General features: G+C 37.0%; 1 gene segment (V, D, J or C); it reads left to right on the forward strand.

Moving 5' to 3' along the window:
- Window positions 1-18,191: 18,191 nt before the first annotated feature.
- LOC131342433 (Ig heavy chain V region 914-like) lies at window positions 18,192-18,746 on the forward strand. The segment is given in 2 exon segments: window positions 18,192-18,263; window positions 18,357-18,746. Coding segments are annotated over 2 exon segments (360 nt in total).

Below are 18,746 nucleotides of genomic sequence, written 5' to 3' on the forward strand. Positions count from 1 at the left end.
GACAAATAAACAACATCCCTGTACAAAAACTCCTCATCCAGTGTTCATTATAACAGAATGTCCACAAGACACAACACTGATCTATAGAAGTCTTAATATAAAAACAATAATCCCACAAATGAGATCAAAGAGTTAGTAATGTTGTCAGTAATGTTGATTTAAAACCAATATTATCTCTAATATTGCTGCACATCATAAACACTAATATAATTATATCACTATCCTGAACTCTATATACTGTAGTGTCTTTGGCTAACAATAATCACCTAAACAAATTAGAATTAGTGTGATCATGTGTAAAAGCATTTTGACATGACTTTTGAGATGTACAATTCTTCCATTATGATAATAATCCTCAAAGATAAATTTAGTATTTAATAAAAATAATAATATATAAATAATAAATACTATTTCCACTTTCCACATACGATCAACATGTCCTCCATCAGATGAATCTCTTCCTTATGAATTAAATATAGCTTTAAGGCCTGTGATGGTTGCTCTCTCTTTACTCACACACATCCACCCAACATTTTGAGGTTTAAAGGCTCAAATCCACAGCCTCTGGATTTGACTTTGGTGCCTCTTAGATGTCTTGGATCAGACAGGCACCTGGAAAAGGACTGGAATTGATTGCAAAATGGATTCCAGTTTTGGGATGCTTCACCATCTCCAGAGACAACAGTAAGAAGCAGGTGTATCTCAGGATAAACAGCAAGAGGACAGAAAACACTGCAGTTTATTTTTGTAACCATGTACCACAGTGATACTTGCCCTTAGACATCAGGACAAAAACACATACTTGCTTTAGTCACATGACAAACCCACATTTTCAAAAGCAGTGGATTCATGGAAGTCAACAAGCCAAATGTTTACAGTGTCTTTGACTTACATGCTGACTTTTACTGGACTGCTGTGAACATTGTCTGGACTGTGATACAATACTTTTGTAAGATTATTTAATTCATGTCTGAATATACACAATACCACAGCACCATAATACACATGGGTTTGAAATTGACATTGATATTAAATTCTTTAAGTCTGTATTGAGCTTCTGTCAGTATTGAAGTTCTCCTTTCATACTGTTTTGAAGTGTGAGACCTATGCAAGTAGTTGTTCACAAAACTAAGAAAGAGAGCTCAATGTCATTATCAATGAGACTTATACTGATCTCTATGACTCGCCTCTGTGTTTAGAAGATCATCTGAAACAAGCAATATTTCCTGAATTTTTTTATTATATGGAGACTAATAAAAAGTATATGTAAAAAAACACTCTATCTTATGCAATTACAGTATATTGATCTGACTAAGACATTTAATAAGAAGATAAATGTTGAGGTCAGAAGGTAAACATTGTGACAATAATAAAAGGCACCAGGCTGATCTGAGGAGGTTTTTGTACAGGCACTGCAGTTTTCTGTATCATTGTGTTATGGTAGCGCACACAATAATACACAGCTGTGTCTTCTATCTGCAGATTCTGACCATGGAGAGTCACCGTGTTACTGGAGGTGTCCTGTGTGATGCTGAACCTGTCTTTCAGTGACTCTGTGTACCCTGTGCTTCCACTGCTACAAATGACTCCAATCCACTGTATATTTTTCCCAGTAGCATGACAATGGTCAAAGCCTGTCCAGGCTGGACATTCACATGACCTGGCTGAGCAAAATTGATTGTGCCAAAAACAACTGCAATAAAAAATGTAAAAAGTACATATTAATCAAATTTCTCTAAAAAATCTCAAGAACAATTACACAAAGTACAACGATAGATGCTTTAAACAAATGTGTGAACTTACAAGATGCAGATATGCACAGCACCAGGAAATAAACAAGCAGCATGTTTGCTCTTGAGGCTGTACTGGTGGGATCTGCTCTTTGGTCATCAGGCTTTATTGAGGTGTAGTCAGGGACAGAGTTTATATAATGTTAGCGCACGCAAAATGGCTCTTTTCCTGTTTTGGTGTACAGGTTGAAGGGGCTGCTGGATATAGCTGTGATATTTCCTAATGTAATAGGTAGACTGTTTTTTTTTTACCTTAAACATCATGTGTATTATACAATAATTAGAATCAGGAATTTATTTAACATCAAAATATAACATTTAGATATCTGGTAGCATTTCGTTTGCATTTATCGAGAGGTCAAAATGCCAATGATCTTATGTTCATCATAATTTGTTGTCAAAGTTTGTAATTAGTTATAAATTCTTTTCATAGAGCATTTTTAGTTATTGTTAGCTAAGCAGGTGTGTTGTATTTCTGTTAAAATTATACAATGTCTGTAAAATCAGATTTACATTTTTTTTTTTCAACGAAACCCTCATTCCAGGATACAGTATAAATTATTATTAAATTATAATTCTCTACTTGTTTGTTTTTATGCCTCTAGATGTCAGTCTTTGTAAAGAGGCCCTTCTCAGTATATTTTAACACATTCAGCATCTCTCTCTTTAAACACTCTAATCATTCTCCAGCTTCATTTAACTCAAATAACAGATAATTTCTTTTTTGGGACTCTGCAAAAGTGATCTATATTTAACAACAATATTCAGTTTATTTTATAAATTCTACAGTTATACTCACTTTTTGGGGTTTTATAAAATATTTAGAAAATAAATGATAAATGAGCAGGATTGGGAAAGTTTGTGTATTTATGCTTAGCATAGTGCAATAATAATTCAATACAAGCAGCAGGAGTGTTAGGGCACACTAGAAAATACCACAAGAATAACAGTTAATGACCTGAAAATGTGAAACATACAGTAACCTTCGTCTCGGCTGTTCCTCTGTGAATGTTTTTATATCTCTAGTGGGCGTGTCATGCAAATGAAATCCTGCATTTGAACCATTTATGCTGAAACATTCAGCCCAACAACATACCAGCAGTTTGTGTTCATTTACAGCAGAAGGAATCATTTTAATTCTTTGAGATGGGACTAGGCAGTGTTTTGAGTTACTTTACTCTAGCAATGTTTATTCATTGTTAATATTATTATTTATTTCATATAGAGAATCATTTTAAGGATTTTTCATATTTGCTTTTTTAACATGAACATAAATGTTTGTATGTTCTTGCAGATTCTTGCAGTCAGACACTGATCGAGTCTGATCCAGTGATCATCAAACCTGATCAGTCTCATAAACTGACCTGCACAGCCTCTGGATTAGACATTAGTGGCTATTACCTGGCTTGGATCAGACAGGCGCCTGGAAAAGGACTGGAATGGGTTGCAAGCATCTACAGTAGTAGAATATATTACTCCAGTGCAGTTAAGGGCCGCTTCACCATCTCCAGAGACGACAGTAAGAAGCAGGTGTATCTGCAGATGAACAGCATGAGGACAGAAGACACTGCAGTTTATTACTGTGCCCGTGACACACAGTGATACTTCCCCTTAGACATCACTACAAAAACACATACTTGCTATAGTCACATGACAAACCCACATTTTCATTTTAATGGAGGTCAAACAATCTAAATGTTTAATCTAAATCAGTCAGTTTACTGGATTACTGGATTGTTGTGAACATTGTCGGGACATTTACACTGATGCAAAGTTCCATACTTCAATTCAGAATTCATGCAATAAAAATATAAGCAACACACACAACAGTGTAGCTTTCCTGCATCCTTCAGGAGTCTGTGTAATGAGATCCAGTCAGTATAAATATTTTCCCTACATGCTGTTTAAAACACAGAAATATTTCACAATATGACAGAGTGAGAACTATGTAAACAGTTTAGAGTTTAAAAGTCATTTACATACTAAATTTAACTTTACTTATCCAGTTTTAAATAAATATAAAGTAACATAAGCAACAAAGAAAATTTTTCACTGTGATTATTAAAACATGTAGAACACCATCATAACAATATGTAAATGAATATGCAAAATGTTCCCCTTACAGCTCCATCTAGAGAAATATCAGCCACGGTCACTGTGGGCTAATAGCATTATATCATTATAATGATATATGATGTCTTTTCTTTCATTTAGAGAAAGTATTATTAAAAATGATTTAAATTACATTTAAATACAGTGGCTTCTCCGATTCTAATAAATAGCGAGAGTGAAACATTTAGTTGTTGCTTTTCTACACAGAACCTTATAATCATCCACTCATCTATACAGTGAGCAGCATGTGGTTGTGGATTGAACACCTCCATAGTGGTCATGGACACTCCCTATTCAAATAGAGTCGTGTATAAACAGCATGTTCTTGACTGCTCTAGTTTCCAGTGAGCTCTGTGATAGATAACACTCCCATACACTTTAAATCTGGGTGAAGCAGAACTCAGAGAAGGATGATTCTAGGACAGTGTATTTTACTGGTACTCATTTCATGTAAGTTTATGTTTTTTTCTGTTGTGACTAATAGCATTATATCATTATAAAATAACATTACCTAGTTCTACTCTTCTCTTCCAGATTCTTATGGACAGTCCCTGACTTCCTCTGCTTCTGTGGTGAAGAGACCTGGAGAGTCGGTCACTCTGTCCTGTACTGTCTCTGGATTCTCAATGAGCAGCTACTGGATGTACTGGATCCGTCAGAAACCAGGACAAGGACTGGAGTGGATCGGATACATTGACAGTGGCACTGGCACTGGATTCGCTCAGTCACTGCAGGGCCAGTTCTCCATCACTAAAGACACCAGTAAAAACATGCTGAACCTAGAAGTGAAGAGTCTGAAAGATGAAGACACGGCAGTTTATTACTGTGCACGAGACTCACACTGACACAACAGACTCCAGAGCTGTACAAAAACTTACACAAGCACGTCCTCATGAGCTGTAAATATTCCCTCAGCAGGAAGCTGCACCCCAGAGACATTTATTATGCAGAACAACATCCATTCACACTCAGCACTCAGATCTTTCTCTCTATTCCAATCTTGTTTTTTTTTAGTAGTTATTAATATTAATAATAATAATCCCCATTGTAATCTATCACATTTACATGGACAATGCTCTAGGACAATGATTCTGATGACTAGTTGTGACTATATACTGTACTATTCATGATTTTATTTCTCCTATTTGTGATACCAGCTGCAGGAACACTACAGGTCAGTGGTTAATTTCCTGAATTTAGAAACACAGAGTCTGTTCAGCAGCACAGAACCTGACAAGAGATCACATGAAATGTACATGTTTTCTGCAGCATCATTACTACAAACTCCTAAATATAAAAATCATCTGTAGGGGGCAGCAGCACACTTGTTTTCAAGAAGGACTCATGAAACTATGAAATCTAACAGCTGAAGGATGTTTATGCAAATTCACCCTATTATATAAAAAATCAGCCTCTTGCTCACCTGAAGTTTGTGTCATATGACTATATCAAAGATCTTTATCATGGAGCTGAGGGTCACTCAGTACCAGTGGTGGACCATCAGGGCCAGCAAACAGCAGTGATCTGAATCACTGACTTGCATGTTAATATATTTAATATATTTTTCCATGAATGTGTATTAAATTATTCCCAATAGTCTATTCTCTACATTTCATAGCTTTTCTCTTGGTTGCGCTGCTTCCAGTAGTGTATATTTATGATAAGAGTATTTATCCAATCATATTTCAGCCAGTGGCTGACATCATGTGTTGCCCAGCTCTAAGGCCTTCAGAATCAATAGTGCAGGCGCCCGTAGATTAAAATGAGTGGCAATGAAACTGCTCCATTAACCAATCAGATTTCGAGTTGGCGTCACGGGGTCATCTAGCAGGCATACGATTACGTCAGCAATTTCATGTCTTGTGATTGGATAATTGGAGTAGTCAGAGGCGGCGAACCACATAAACTAAATAAAATATATATATTTTATCTCACAATGGCTGACAGAGGAGAAGAAATCAGTTTGGTCACGGACATCCTTACAAATGCATTTTCAAGGCGGACATTTTAAGAAAATCCTTTTGATTCTTCAAAATAGTTGGTAAGCTTTTTCAGGAACCATTTATGCTTTTGGGTTTTCTTTTTTTCTGGGTTTTCAGTTTGCCTTCATTCCAGATCCCCGGGGTGGACTGTGGTTTTGTTTTTTTTTGCTGCAGTGAAAGGAAACTTGTGAGACTGAATTGTGTTAATGTGTTTTTTTTGCTATATGTAATGTAATTTTATTCATGTTCTCTACAAGAGCCTGTGACACAGCGCACTGTTATACAGTGTTTCTATATTCACTGTGTCTCATTTCAGATGCTGCGTCCTCCGGAGATTGCAGTTTGCTGCATACGGCATCAAGAATGACTTTTTTGAGAAAAGTAACCCTAATAAAATTGACTATTCCTTGTGAGGTGTGAAATACTGTAGACTAATTTCTTTTTTACTTTGTTATTTAATAGTTGATTAGTATCTATAGTGATGCTATGAAGGTGGATTAATTCAGTTAGGACAGCAGTGAAGGCCTAGGTCTGAAATGCACGGCCCGCCACTGTTTATATCAATGTTGTGCATGAAAGGGTTAAGAATTCTCTCCAATTCTGCGTTATCCTCAGAGGGAATTTGGGGCATTTTAATGGAATTAAAAAAAGAATCAAGTTCAGAACAGTTATAATCAATTTCAGATGAATACAGGGCTGTATAGAATTGTTCAAAGACCGAAATGATTTCCAACTCATCCTTGGTGATCCTGCCATCATCCCTACGAATAGATGTTATAGTATTTGTAGTTAAGTACTGTCTTATTTGTTGAGCAAGAATTTTCCCACATTTGTCCGAAAGTTTCTATAATTTAGAGCGAGATTGGAGCAAAAGTCTTTCTGTCTGTTCAGATGTTATTAGATCACTCTCTGTCTGTAGCTTTGTTCTTTCCTTAAAAATGTCAGGTGAGGGCTTAATTGCACATTTCAAGTCTAATTGTTTAATTTGATTAAAAGATCATTTAGTTGATGGTTTCTTTTTTTCCCCTCTCCCTCGATGAAAATGAGATTATTTCCCCCGTAATATAGCCTTTTAAAGACTCCCAAAGTGGATATGAACGATGCACTGGGGAAAAAAAGAGAACTGCTTATGGCTTGGATATAAGAAACGTCAGAGATCAGGAAATGTATATGTCTCAAAAAAGTATTAATAGACATGGCGGATTTAGTTATTTTGTAGGGCAGGGACATTCGAAGGTCCAAATCTGAATTTTCATCAATGTCCAAGTTCTGGAAGATGCAAGATTCAAGAAGCTTTATTGTCATTTCAACCACATATAGCTGACGCAGTACATAGTGAAATGAAACAACGTTTCTCCAGGACCTGGTGCTACATAATCATACAACAACAAAGTTCAACATAAAAACAACACCACAGAGCTAGGACAGAAGATTGTCATTAGCCACGTAAAGTCCACAGTGTGCAGCTAGGTGCAAACAGAGCATAGACAAGACAGTGCAAAAGACAATAAATACAAGAAAGACAACACAAAAGAACACAGGACACTTAGCGCCGAAAAGAAAGAAAAGAACGTGTACTGGAATGTAAGTGAAATAAGATAAGATGAAGTGAAATGATGTAAAAAAAAAAAAAAGTATTGTACAAAAATAATTGTGCAAAAATACACAGCAGCGGTTGAGGTAGTGCAAATTGAAATAAACATAAATATAACTATAGCAGCGGATGACAGGTTGAGGTAGTGCAATAAGTGTGAACAATATAAATTGTGTGTGCACGTGTGTGTGCGTCCACACAGTCAAGAGAGAGTATGTGTGTATCCGTGTGTGAGAGAGACAGAGAGTTGATATACAGTTCGGTCCTGAGTGAGAGTGTGTGTGTGTGTGTGTGTGTGTGTGAGAGAGAGAGTGTAGAACAGTTCAGTCCAGGGTGTTGAGGAGCCTGATGGCTTGAGGAAAGAAACTGTTACACAGTCTGGTTGTGAGGGCCCGAATGCTCCGGTACCTCTTTCCAGATGGCAGGAGGGTGAAGAGTGTGTGGGGTGTGTAAGAGTGTGTGTGAGGGGTGTGTGGGGTGTGTAAGAGTGTGTGTGAGGGGTGTGTGGGGTGTGTAAGAGTGTGTGTGAGGGGTGTGTGGGGTGTGTGTGAGGGGTGTGTGGGGTGTGTGAGAGGGGTGTGTGGGGTGTGTGTGAGGGGTGTGTGGGGTGTGTAAGAGTGTGTGTGAGGGGTGTGTGGGGTGTGTAAGAGTGTGTGTGAGGGGTGTGTGGGGTCATTCACGATGCTGTTGGCTTTGTGGATGCAGCGTGCGGTGTAAATGTCCATGATAGAGGGGAGAGAGACTCTGAAGATCTTTTCAGCTGTCCTCACTATCCGCTGAAGGGTCTTGCGATCCGAGACGGTGCAGTTCCCAAACCAGGCAGTGATGCAGCTGCTCAGGACGCTCTCGATGGTCCGTCTGTAGAACAAAGTCGGGATGGGGGAAGGGAGATGGGCTTTCCTCAGCCTCCTCAGGAAGTAGAGGCGCTGCTGGGCTTTCTTGGTGATGGAGCTGGTGTTGAGTGACCAGGTGAAGTTCTCCGCCAGATGGACACCAAGGAATTTGGTGCTCTTGATGATCTTCACAGAGGATCCGTCGATGGACAGCGGAGAATGGTCACTCTGTGCTCTCCTGAAGTCAACAACCATCTCTTTGGTCTTGTCGACGTTCAGGGAGAGGTTGTTGGTTCTGCACCAGGCTGTTAGATGTTGCACCTCCTCTCTGTATGCTGACTTGTCGTTCTTGCTGATGAGACCCACCACGGTCGTGTCATCAGCGAACTTGACGATGTGGTTGGAGCTGTGCATTGCTGCACAGTCGTGAGTCAGCAGAGTGAACAGCAATGGACTGAGCACACAGCTCTGAGGAGCTCCAGTGTTCAGTGTGGTGGTGCTGGAGATACTGCTCCCGATCCGGACTGACTGAGGTCTCCCAGTCAGGAAATCCAGGATCCAGTTGCAGAGAGAGGTGTTCAGGCCCAGGAGACTCAGCTTTTAACAATTGGTTATCATAAAACTTGGTTTTAAAAAGCAAGCATGCATAACAAATCAACACTATTATTGAAAAAAGTGACTTTTGCATTCAAAATACATTAATAACAAATGGCAAAACAAATAATTTAAAGTGTTCAAGAGGCAGGCTAAAAATAACATAATAGAGAGCAGTCTAATGTGAGAAAAGGCTCTGTCTGTCTTCCATCAGCTGCCTAAACCATGGCACAAAAGGAGTGGTTGCTAGACGGGGACACTGGCCTAAATGTTAATTAGTCAAGCTGCTGCAGTATGAGTTCTTCACAACATTCATTACTGAGAAGACTCGCACTGATAGGTCGACCCAGAGTTCAGTCTGCAGAGATGCCATGCTTGCCCATGGGAAGATGCTCTTGTTTCTTTTGACAACTCCTCAACATTCTTGACCAGGAATGGAGATGGAATGCAGAGCAGCACTAGTCTGCCTACACTGAAGCCCTCAAAGCGCTCCCTGAAATTTTCAGCTAGGCTTCTCCAAAAAGGAAAGATGGTGATGATGGTGATTGCCATTAGTCTGCTGGAGAAGAGTTGGAAAGTGGATATGTGGCCATGTGATGTTACTCTTAAAGATCTCCAGCCGCCTTTCAGAGGAGAGTCCTGCTGCCATCAGATCACACATGTTGCCTTTGCCCTGGAGCCTCTGATTCAGTTCATTTAGCTGAGATGTTATGTCCACTAAAAAGGCCACAAGCTCTATGCTATCATCATTCCTCAGAAAATCCAAGTAAAGGCTGGCTTTGACAAATCCATGTCCAAATCTTTCCTGATGACCCTAACCTCTCCAAGACTCTTCCCTTACTCAGCCACCTGACATTGTTATGGAGGAGTAAGTCATCATGAGCAGCATTTACCTGGTAAGAGAAAAAATAAATAAATAAATAAACAAACAAACAAAGAAATAAATACGAGATCTTTTGTGTTGCAGAAATATTCATAAAGTGAACACAAACACCTTGTAAATGCTGTAAATGTAAATGGTTTAAGTCTGTTGAAAGTAGATTTTGATGACAACTGTTAATACTTCCAAATGCATATAATAACATTTTCTCCTACATTTTATTGACAATTGAAAATGATTATATGCATAAAAATTCATAATGTCTGTGTTTTGTTTCGTAGTGGCGTGTGACATTTCCACTCTTCACAACTCCAACTGTCTCATTACAAATCAAACAGAATGGTTTTGTGTTGGATTTGGGCAAAATGAATGCATACCTCTCTGTCCAGTTACCTTTGAAAACTCTATTTTCTTCATCAACTTTTCTTTTCCTGGAAACTGACATCCTCACCCATCCAATCACTCACTGTGGTGAAGTGTCACCCGATTACGTCAAACGTCATACACACACTAGATGTCATGACAACAATGTCAAAAACAAAACTTTTAATATCTTGCCTTCGCTTTCATTTTGGAACATCTTTAAAAAGACATTAAAAAACTAAACAGATGATTTACAAGTCTGACATGCGTTTATCAAAGTAGGAAATCCACACTTTTATTCACCAGAGTCCAGACTTTGAGAAGTGATGTAGGGTGTTTTTGAAGACCGATCCATAGTGGGGTGGAGCACACAGTTAAAATCCCCTCCTGGGATTAGTTTAGGTGAAGTCAAATTAGAAAAACTAGTTAAGAATTTTTTTTTAAATAATACATAGTCCCTATTAGGGACATAAATATTGTCTAATATCAGGGGAACATTATATAATGAACCTGTTGCTATTACAAATCTACCCCCCCACCCAGCCCCACCCCCCCTATCTTTTGAACATTACTTACACAGAATGGTGTGTTTTCTCTTATAAGAATCACAGTCCCTCTGGATCTCTGTACATTTGCCCCACCCAAGATTTTTGTAGTTTATAATGATCAGCTGGTATTGAACACACCTTAAATACTGTACCAGATGATGGTAGCTATGTAGAAACTAATGAATTATTACTGTTTAATGTTTACAAAATAAACAGTTTAATTGTATTGTGTGTGTGTGTGTGTGTGTGTGTGTGTTTAATTTCAGAGAAAAAATAATAATTATATTTATTTGGACATTTATCAAAAGAAAATTAATACTTAAAAATATCCAACAGAAAACAATATAATAAAATCTACTTATTTAATTCACAACAGGAAATTCTACAGACATTTAAGATTTCCTTCATATGTGGATGAAAGTGATGTTTCTGTCTGTAAAAATTTGACTACTTAATTAGTTTAATTAAATATAATTTATGATATATTATGAATCATATATTATGATTTATATTAAATATAATTAAGTATTTTTTTTATTTATTTATTTTTATTGAGGTTTATTTGAAAAGGGACCATGTACAATTATAAACATAAATGTGTCCATTTAATGCGCCGAATTTAGCCAAAAGGCTAATTTTCATCCGAAAAGATCTAGTAGATCTTAAAAAATCTGCAGAGCGGAGGTGCACAAAAACACGAAGTATGGGAGGGGCCAAACCATTTAGAATTTTATATACCATACACAAATTTGTAAAAAGCCTAAAATTATCGAAACTCAAAAAATTATATTTCTCCAAAACCCTACTGTGGTGATACTGGTTAGGCTTTTTGTCCAAAGTTTTTAAAGTCTGTTTATAAAGAGATCTTAAAGGTTTAATAACTGTTTCTCCTGCTTGACCCCAACATGTCGCACAATATGACAAATGAGAAAAAATTGTAGCATGCATGAGAGTCGTAGCTACGTCAGTGGGAAGACATTGTCTAATTTGTCTGAAATTTATCAAGTTATATTTTATAGTCCTCACCATTTTCTTTACATGCTTTTTGAAACTAAGCTTTGAATCCAACGTTAAACCAAGATAATTAAACTCTGACAATTTTCTCCATTTATAGAGATTTACATATCTACAATACTTGATATCTTCATGAAGGTTATGTTTAGTGGTAAGTACATTTTACTTGATACTCCTAAGTGAGTTGTACTTGTTATTCCAGCAGAAATATTTACTTAAAAAGTGCTAGTGCACATCGCTATGAGGATTTTTTCAAGTAAACCCTAAAAGGTTTTTGTTAAGTGTATGAACAGGGTACTGTGATTAGTAATTAGTAATTAGTAATGCTCTAAATTCCCCAGTCTACCTTATCCCACTGATTCTTAAGATGTTTTATAAACATACTTAACATGATTTGTAGGTTTATTATTATTTATATATTGTATTCGACTTTAACACTTTTGCTCATTATTGAAGACAATATGAAATATGTTCAAATTTGAGATAAATGTATACTATAGATGTATATTCTCTCCTGTGGGTTGGACATTTAAAATATCCATATTTTTTAACCTATAATACAAGATCAAGTTCATTTCTGGCTATTACTCATTTGCTGGATTGAACGGTTGCCACACATGAATACAAAAACGACAGAAAAATCATCCTAGGCCAAAAATGAAAATGAAAGGTGCAGTCGCATATGCAATATGATTGTACAATGGGATTTGACTATTGTTTACCAGCTCTTCTATGTGGAATTAAGTTACATTAAACGTGCAGCTATCTTTTTGGGAAGCTGAGCTCACTCTTGTTGTTTGAAATACACAATATTGCCAAAAGTTCTGGGACACCCCTTCAAATGATTGTCTTTAGGTGTTGTTTTTTAGTGGTTGGGCTCAGGCCTCTGAGAAATCTCACAGCTAAAATAATTAAGGAGATAAATCCTGTTGTAATTAAAACCAAGCTGTTAAGAGAAAAACTAAAAACAGCGCGAGTTACAACATGATTTCATGAGGGTCGACCATATACTGCATATAAAACCTCCACTGGTTTCCAACAGAACGTCGACCCTTCCAACATGGCGGAGGAATTGACGTGTCTGTATACAAATCACAGCGGCGCCCTCTACTGCCTCCTGATATAAGTGAATAGGACAAGCTGTTATGACAGGAAAGTGTATTTATTAACCATTTATTATCAGATTTAATTGAAACATAATCATCATGCATTATAACCTTAATTAATGTTTATATAAAATATTAAGAATATAACGCGCCATGTTGATGTTTTTTGAAAGTCCCGCCCCTTTTTGTGGTTTTCATTTAAATATCCAGAGCGCGTGCTTGCGTCATCTAGAAGGCTTTTAAAAGAGATTTCAAAAGAAAACGACGGAGACAGCGACACTGCGGATTACCTGGAGATATTTCAAGGATAAACAGCAGATTTTCTTGGAGAGAAATGATGGATTTAGGTAAGTATCTTCCCTTCCTAGGTAGATGGACAGGCCGGGGCCTGGCCTGCGCCGCCGGGATGCTCGCGCTCACCTCCGCGGGATACTGCGCGTATCGCTGGCTGAAGAGGAGCAGCGATCTTCAAGCTGCTGAACTTCAAGCTGCTCACGGTGAGAAAAGCTCACTTTTTACTCAGTCTGTGTGTTTCTAATCGCTTTAGAACTTACAAAGAGAGTGTGTGTGGAAAATGAATGACTTTAACCGGTACAGAGGACAAACAGGATCAAATCTCCTGTGTAGTTTAGCTAACAGAGCTAGTCGAAAGCTAAGGCGCTAACATTAGCCGGCGATGCTACATGGCTCATATCAAGAGCATTTTAAAGTATAAGTGATTATTTTGTGGATTAAAACATTTCGAGGCACAACATCATGACTTTTAGACTTTTAGAAATAGTCTTGAAGTTTTATGAAAATAATCAAGTACAGGGCGGAGTCACGAAGCCTGACATGAAGCGGAGTTACTGTTAGCTCCGGGATTATTATTATTATTATTATTATTATTATTATTATTATTATTATTATTATTATTATTATTGAAGTGTTTTATTTCTCTTCTTGGTCTCGGCATTGTTTCTTCTGATGTGTTAATAGTTAGAGTGAATGTTGTGGTAATGAGTGAGTTCCTGTTAGCGCATCATTGTAGCAGCTGTAAAGAGTCAGTCCCTCACCAACTCGCCTTTTTATTTCCCTTCCTCTTCAATAAGACTCGTTTCTCCTTACTGATCACTAATATAACACTCTGATTAAAGACATGAAGGGGATGAGAGTGTGTCTTCTTGAAATATTTTCTTTCCTACATGAATGTCAGTTTCCACTGATGAAATTTGTCATCTCCGTGACATACTGATGTGGTTAAATGTGTCAAATGTTTTCCAGGATCTGTTGTTGATGATGTGGAGGAAGCCGAGACCACTGAAGGGTTTTTTTTGCAGCAGTGCTGATGGTGCTCCTTCTCTCTTTTTTGCTCAGGCACTTGGTGTTTCTCTCCACCTGAGTGGGTGTGTGATGGAGAGTATTTGGTTTATCCTGCCACCATGTGGGGTCTGGGAGTTCTCCTGTTTCATCTTGTCTGTGGACACTTGCCCTTCTGTAATGAGGATGAGATCGTTTACAGGAAGATGGACTTCGCTCCCGGCCTGTCTGAAGGTGAGAAAATGTAGAAGCATCACCATTTAGAACAGCTGAAGATGTAAAACTGGCATTACAAGATTAATAGATTTTTTAATAATATTAATATATATCTGAAATGTCAAAGCACTATCTATAATATCTCATCGCTGCACACACAGGTTGCCACAATCTGATCAATTGGTGTCTGGACCCGGAACCTGAATGTCGGCCCACGTTTGAAGAAATCCTCAGCCATCAGTGGTTTACATCTGGTGGACCTGAGTGAAGGATCTGAGTGTAGGTGGATCTGTTGAAGACTCTCACCCTCACTTACATAAAGAAAGGAAGAAATAAATAAACAAATCTGTATATATAAACAAATATATTGTTGAATAAATGTTCCGTTTTTTTCTTATTTAGCCATTTGGATGTCCACTGTTGTGTTACGCCTCGTGAAGGAGCATGTCCAGGAGATGCTGAAGGCCATGGAGGGAGTCTGAGCAACACTCCTCTCACACACACACACACACACCTCTCTATCTCAGCCAGCTTAGAGTGATCAGGACATTTTAGGAAATCTATTGTTGGCTATTCAGTGGTCATTAGAATATAAAACTAAGATTAAACTCTGCACTTTTGCCCATTCATTTGTAGAACTGCTTTTGCTCTCCATTTTGTTTGATGATAGATTACTTGTAACTAATTTATAAGATTAAGCAACCCCCAAAATTTGAATAAAGTAATAAATGTCCTGGTCATACTTTAAACACATCTCTTTTCTTTCCCTTTCTTTCTCTCTCCACTTGCTCAAGATCTCCACAGGTAAGTAAATACTTATTACTGTCTTTTATTTTCTGCAGATTTAAACCTGTCTTGCTTTTCTTCTCTCCCTGAGCAGCTGGACACAACATCACTGACCTCTAACATCAACACCTGTTAGTGCCCTCTGACCAACGGACCACATCAACATCTGCAGCTCCGATAAGCGTCTCCATCTTTAGTTTAACTTTTTATTATATACATTACTCATTAAGACTTTAATCTTTATTATAGGTTTAAGATTTTTCTATACTTTACTATTTATTAGACATTTAAGATTTTGTTGTATTTTAATAGACTTTACTGTTCATTATACTTTTTTATTAATAACCTTTTATCATAGCTTTACATCTTTTATTGTAGTTCTATTTATTATATTGCATTTTTAATTAAAACCTAATAATTTATTAGCTCATATTTGAGGTTTCATTGTGATCATTCCCAGTTTTTCTGAATGTTTCTGATGAATGTTGGGGTTGAAATGTAACTAGAAACAATCTGAGACTTTTTCCTCCTAGAAAAGAAAGACTTGTTTTCTACTGACTGTGGAATTAACACTTTATTTAGATTAAAACAAAAATCTATTAAAGAAACATTGAGTTCATAGTCAAAATGATGAAAATTAAATCAATCTCATATAGAGCCTCCTGTCCCCTATGGCAATACGGTGTTTAACTCCATCTCTGTGTTATATACTAGAACCCAATATTTAACAGTGGATTTGTACATGACGCCATCTTCAAACACAAATACTGATCTTTTTGTACTGAAGTGAAATGATGTTAAATGAATGTGAAGTAAACAGTAGTGGCAGAAACACTGCTTAGATTCATGATACTGCGTTATTTACATGAGTCTCTGATTTACAGAATTATATTCCTTACTAAATCCATTCATGAATCTGACTCTGAATTTGGCAAGAGCACAACACACAACAGAAAGGCAGCCTAAGACATTAGGCTGCTTTCTAGTTAAGGTATAGAAAAATCATTTGTTTTTAGAAAAACAGTGCTTGCAGAAGATGCCTTAAAAAATTCTGAGCAAATTGGATCATTTATATTAAGCATTCCCATGTGGAATGAAAAAGTATTCAACAAAATTCATTCATTAACAGTTATTCATTCATTAATAATCAGATTTTCATGAAGATTCTGTGTACCATGAAAACGAGTTCACTTTAAACAACACATTTTCTCTCAGCAATGTATGACTCTGGATGCTAGTTTAATTTTAGACTCAATATGATCATAACTCAGTGGTTTTCATATCAGAGGACAGATGAGGTGGACAGTTAGGATACATGGAGAGATGGGATTGAATGGATAGATGGAGGACAATGTCCTTTATATTTTTTTACGTTTGTTAGATTGTGTGCAATCTTGCATCCTGTGTACCAGATAAGTAGTGTATCTATTGTGTTATCAATTTTCCATCCTTTTTTTTATTACAGAAGAAAGGATTACAGATCATTACTTTCTACCCTGCTATAATACAGTGTTGGAGGCCTAAAAATGATCTACTTTAGGTATTTGTGCTGCACAGAAAGTTAGCACCAGGAATGTAAATATTTTTATTTGTTCATTAACTAAGGATGGTTGTTTTTGCATGAGAGACAGTTATTAAAGTAATGATCAACATTTTCATATAATTCCATATTAATGTTGCTGCTGTCTCTCTGCAACTGATATTACACAATAGTGATCCAACACACACAGTTCATAAAAGCTTTCTGCTTGTTCTATTCTAAACCCCTGCGGTTTGGTGGATGTGTCTCTGACAGACGTCCTGTACAACAAGTCATTTATTTTACATTTTCTGGTACAGCAGTTAGTTTAAAATAAAAGTTAGTTTAACAAAGGAAATTGAGTCTCACATTATTTACATTTTATTCACACACAAAACATTAATGGTGAACATTTTTGACTTTATAAAATTATTCTCTCAAGTCTTTTTTATACAGCCTGGACATGTTACACATGCCCTTTTAAACTGTGATTTATATGCTTTATTTATATGTTTCTTATATTGCTGTAGTTTTTGTTCTTAGCATTGCACTAGTAACTTCTGGTCAGTTATCACATTACCCTGTGTATACTGACTATATGTAAGATATACAGTGTGCAGTCTACAACCTGTCTTTATATTACTGTCTCTATTGCTGCTGGATATCTATCTATCTATCTATCTATCTATCTATCTATCTATCTATCTATCTATCTATCTCTCTCTCTCTCTCTCTCTCTCTCTCTCTCTCTCTCTCTCTATCTCTCTCTCTCTCTCTCTCTCTCTCTCTCTCACACACATAGGGTCATTTTAGAGTCACCTGTTTTGATTCCTGATTCAATTTCTTGAAGAAGATCATTTTAAACTTTTGAATAATAAAGAAGAAGAAGTATAGAGAATAGTTTCACTGTTGAGTTGTTGATAGATATTAGATTTCAGCTTTGCCTTCTGTTCACGAGAGATTAAAATTCTTCTTCAGAATTTAAAAACACCTGATCTAGAATCTTCTCAGCTATTTCTCTCTGGTTTCATCAGTTAAAGCCTCTAGACTGCAGACTATACCAGAATGAACGTCATGTTCTATTGAACGGTTTGATTATAATGTTAAATGTAGTTCATACTGTTCAGAAAACACTGCAATATTTCACCATGTCAGAGTCAAATTTGACATGAACATAATTTCTGTGTTAATGTTATTCTCTAGAGTGCAGCCTACACATGACTGATAACGACATAAAGGATTGTTTATCTAATTATTATTATTTTCATGTAATAATTCAGATTAATTTAAGTGTTCAGGAAATACATCAGTTTTCAATCTGACCATCAGAGGAACTGTTAATTACATCACAAAACATCCATATCATTAATAATAATAACAAACAACCAAATTCTTTTCCACTATGGAACAGCTTGGATTCAACAACCCGACAACATTTAAATACATTCAGATACATTCTCCTCCCATCATCAGCAGATAAGCAAATCCAAGCATCAGAGCTGGATCTCACTCTATTTATATGATGTGATGGTGTCTGTTAAACTTTGGAGAACAGAGAAGACTCCAGTACAAACAACACACACCATGTTCTCTACATCTCTACTGCTCCTGCTGGCAGCTGCTTCTTGTGAGTGCTTTATCAAATTCATTCATTTACTAGATGAAGAATAAAGGTGCAGCAGATATTGTGTGAGATATCACCATGTGTTTTCCTCCACAGATGTACATGGTGAGGAACTGACTCAGCCTGCTTCCATGACAGTCCAGCCAGGCCAGAGTCTCTCCATCCACTGCAAGGTTTCATATTCAGTTACAAGCTATGGTACAGGTTGGATCCGACAACCTGCAGGAAAAGCTCTGGAGTGGATTGGATACATCAATAGTGGTGGGAGTACTTATTACAGTGACAAACTGAAAAATAAGTTCAGCATCTCCAGAGACACTTCTACTAACACAATAACAATTGGAGGACAGAACATGCAGACTGAAGACACAGCTGTGTATTACTGCGCTCGTCACCACAGTGAGACAGAATAGTGGATTCCTCTTACAAAAACCTTATGAGACATGTTACACACATCCTCTCAATGCAACTAATAAATCATCTCAG

This window comes from Hemibagrus wyckioides, linkage group LG02, assembly GCF_019097595.1.
Source record: "Hemibagrus wyckioides isolate EC202008001 linkage group LG02, SWU_Hwy_1.0, whole genome shotgun sequence".
NCBI lineage: Eukaryota > Metazoa > Chordata > Actinopteri > Siluriformes > Bagridae > Hemibagrus > Hemibagrus wyckioides.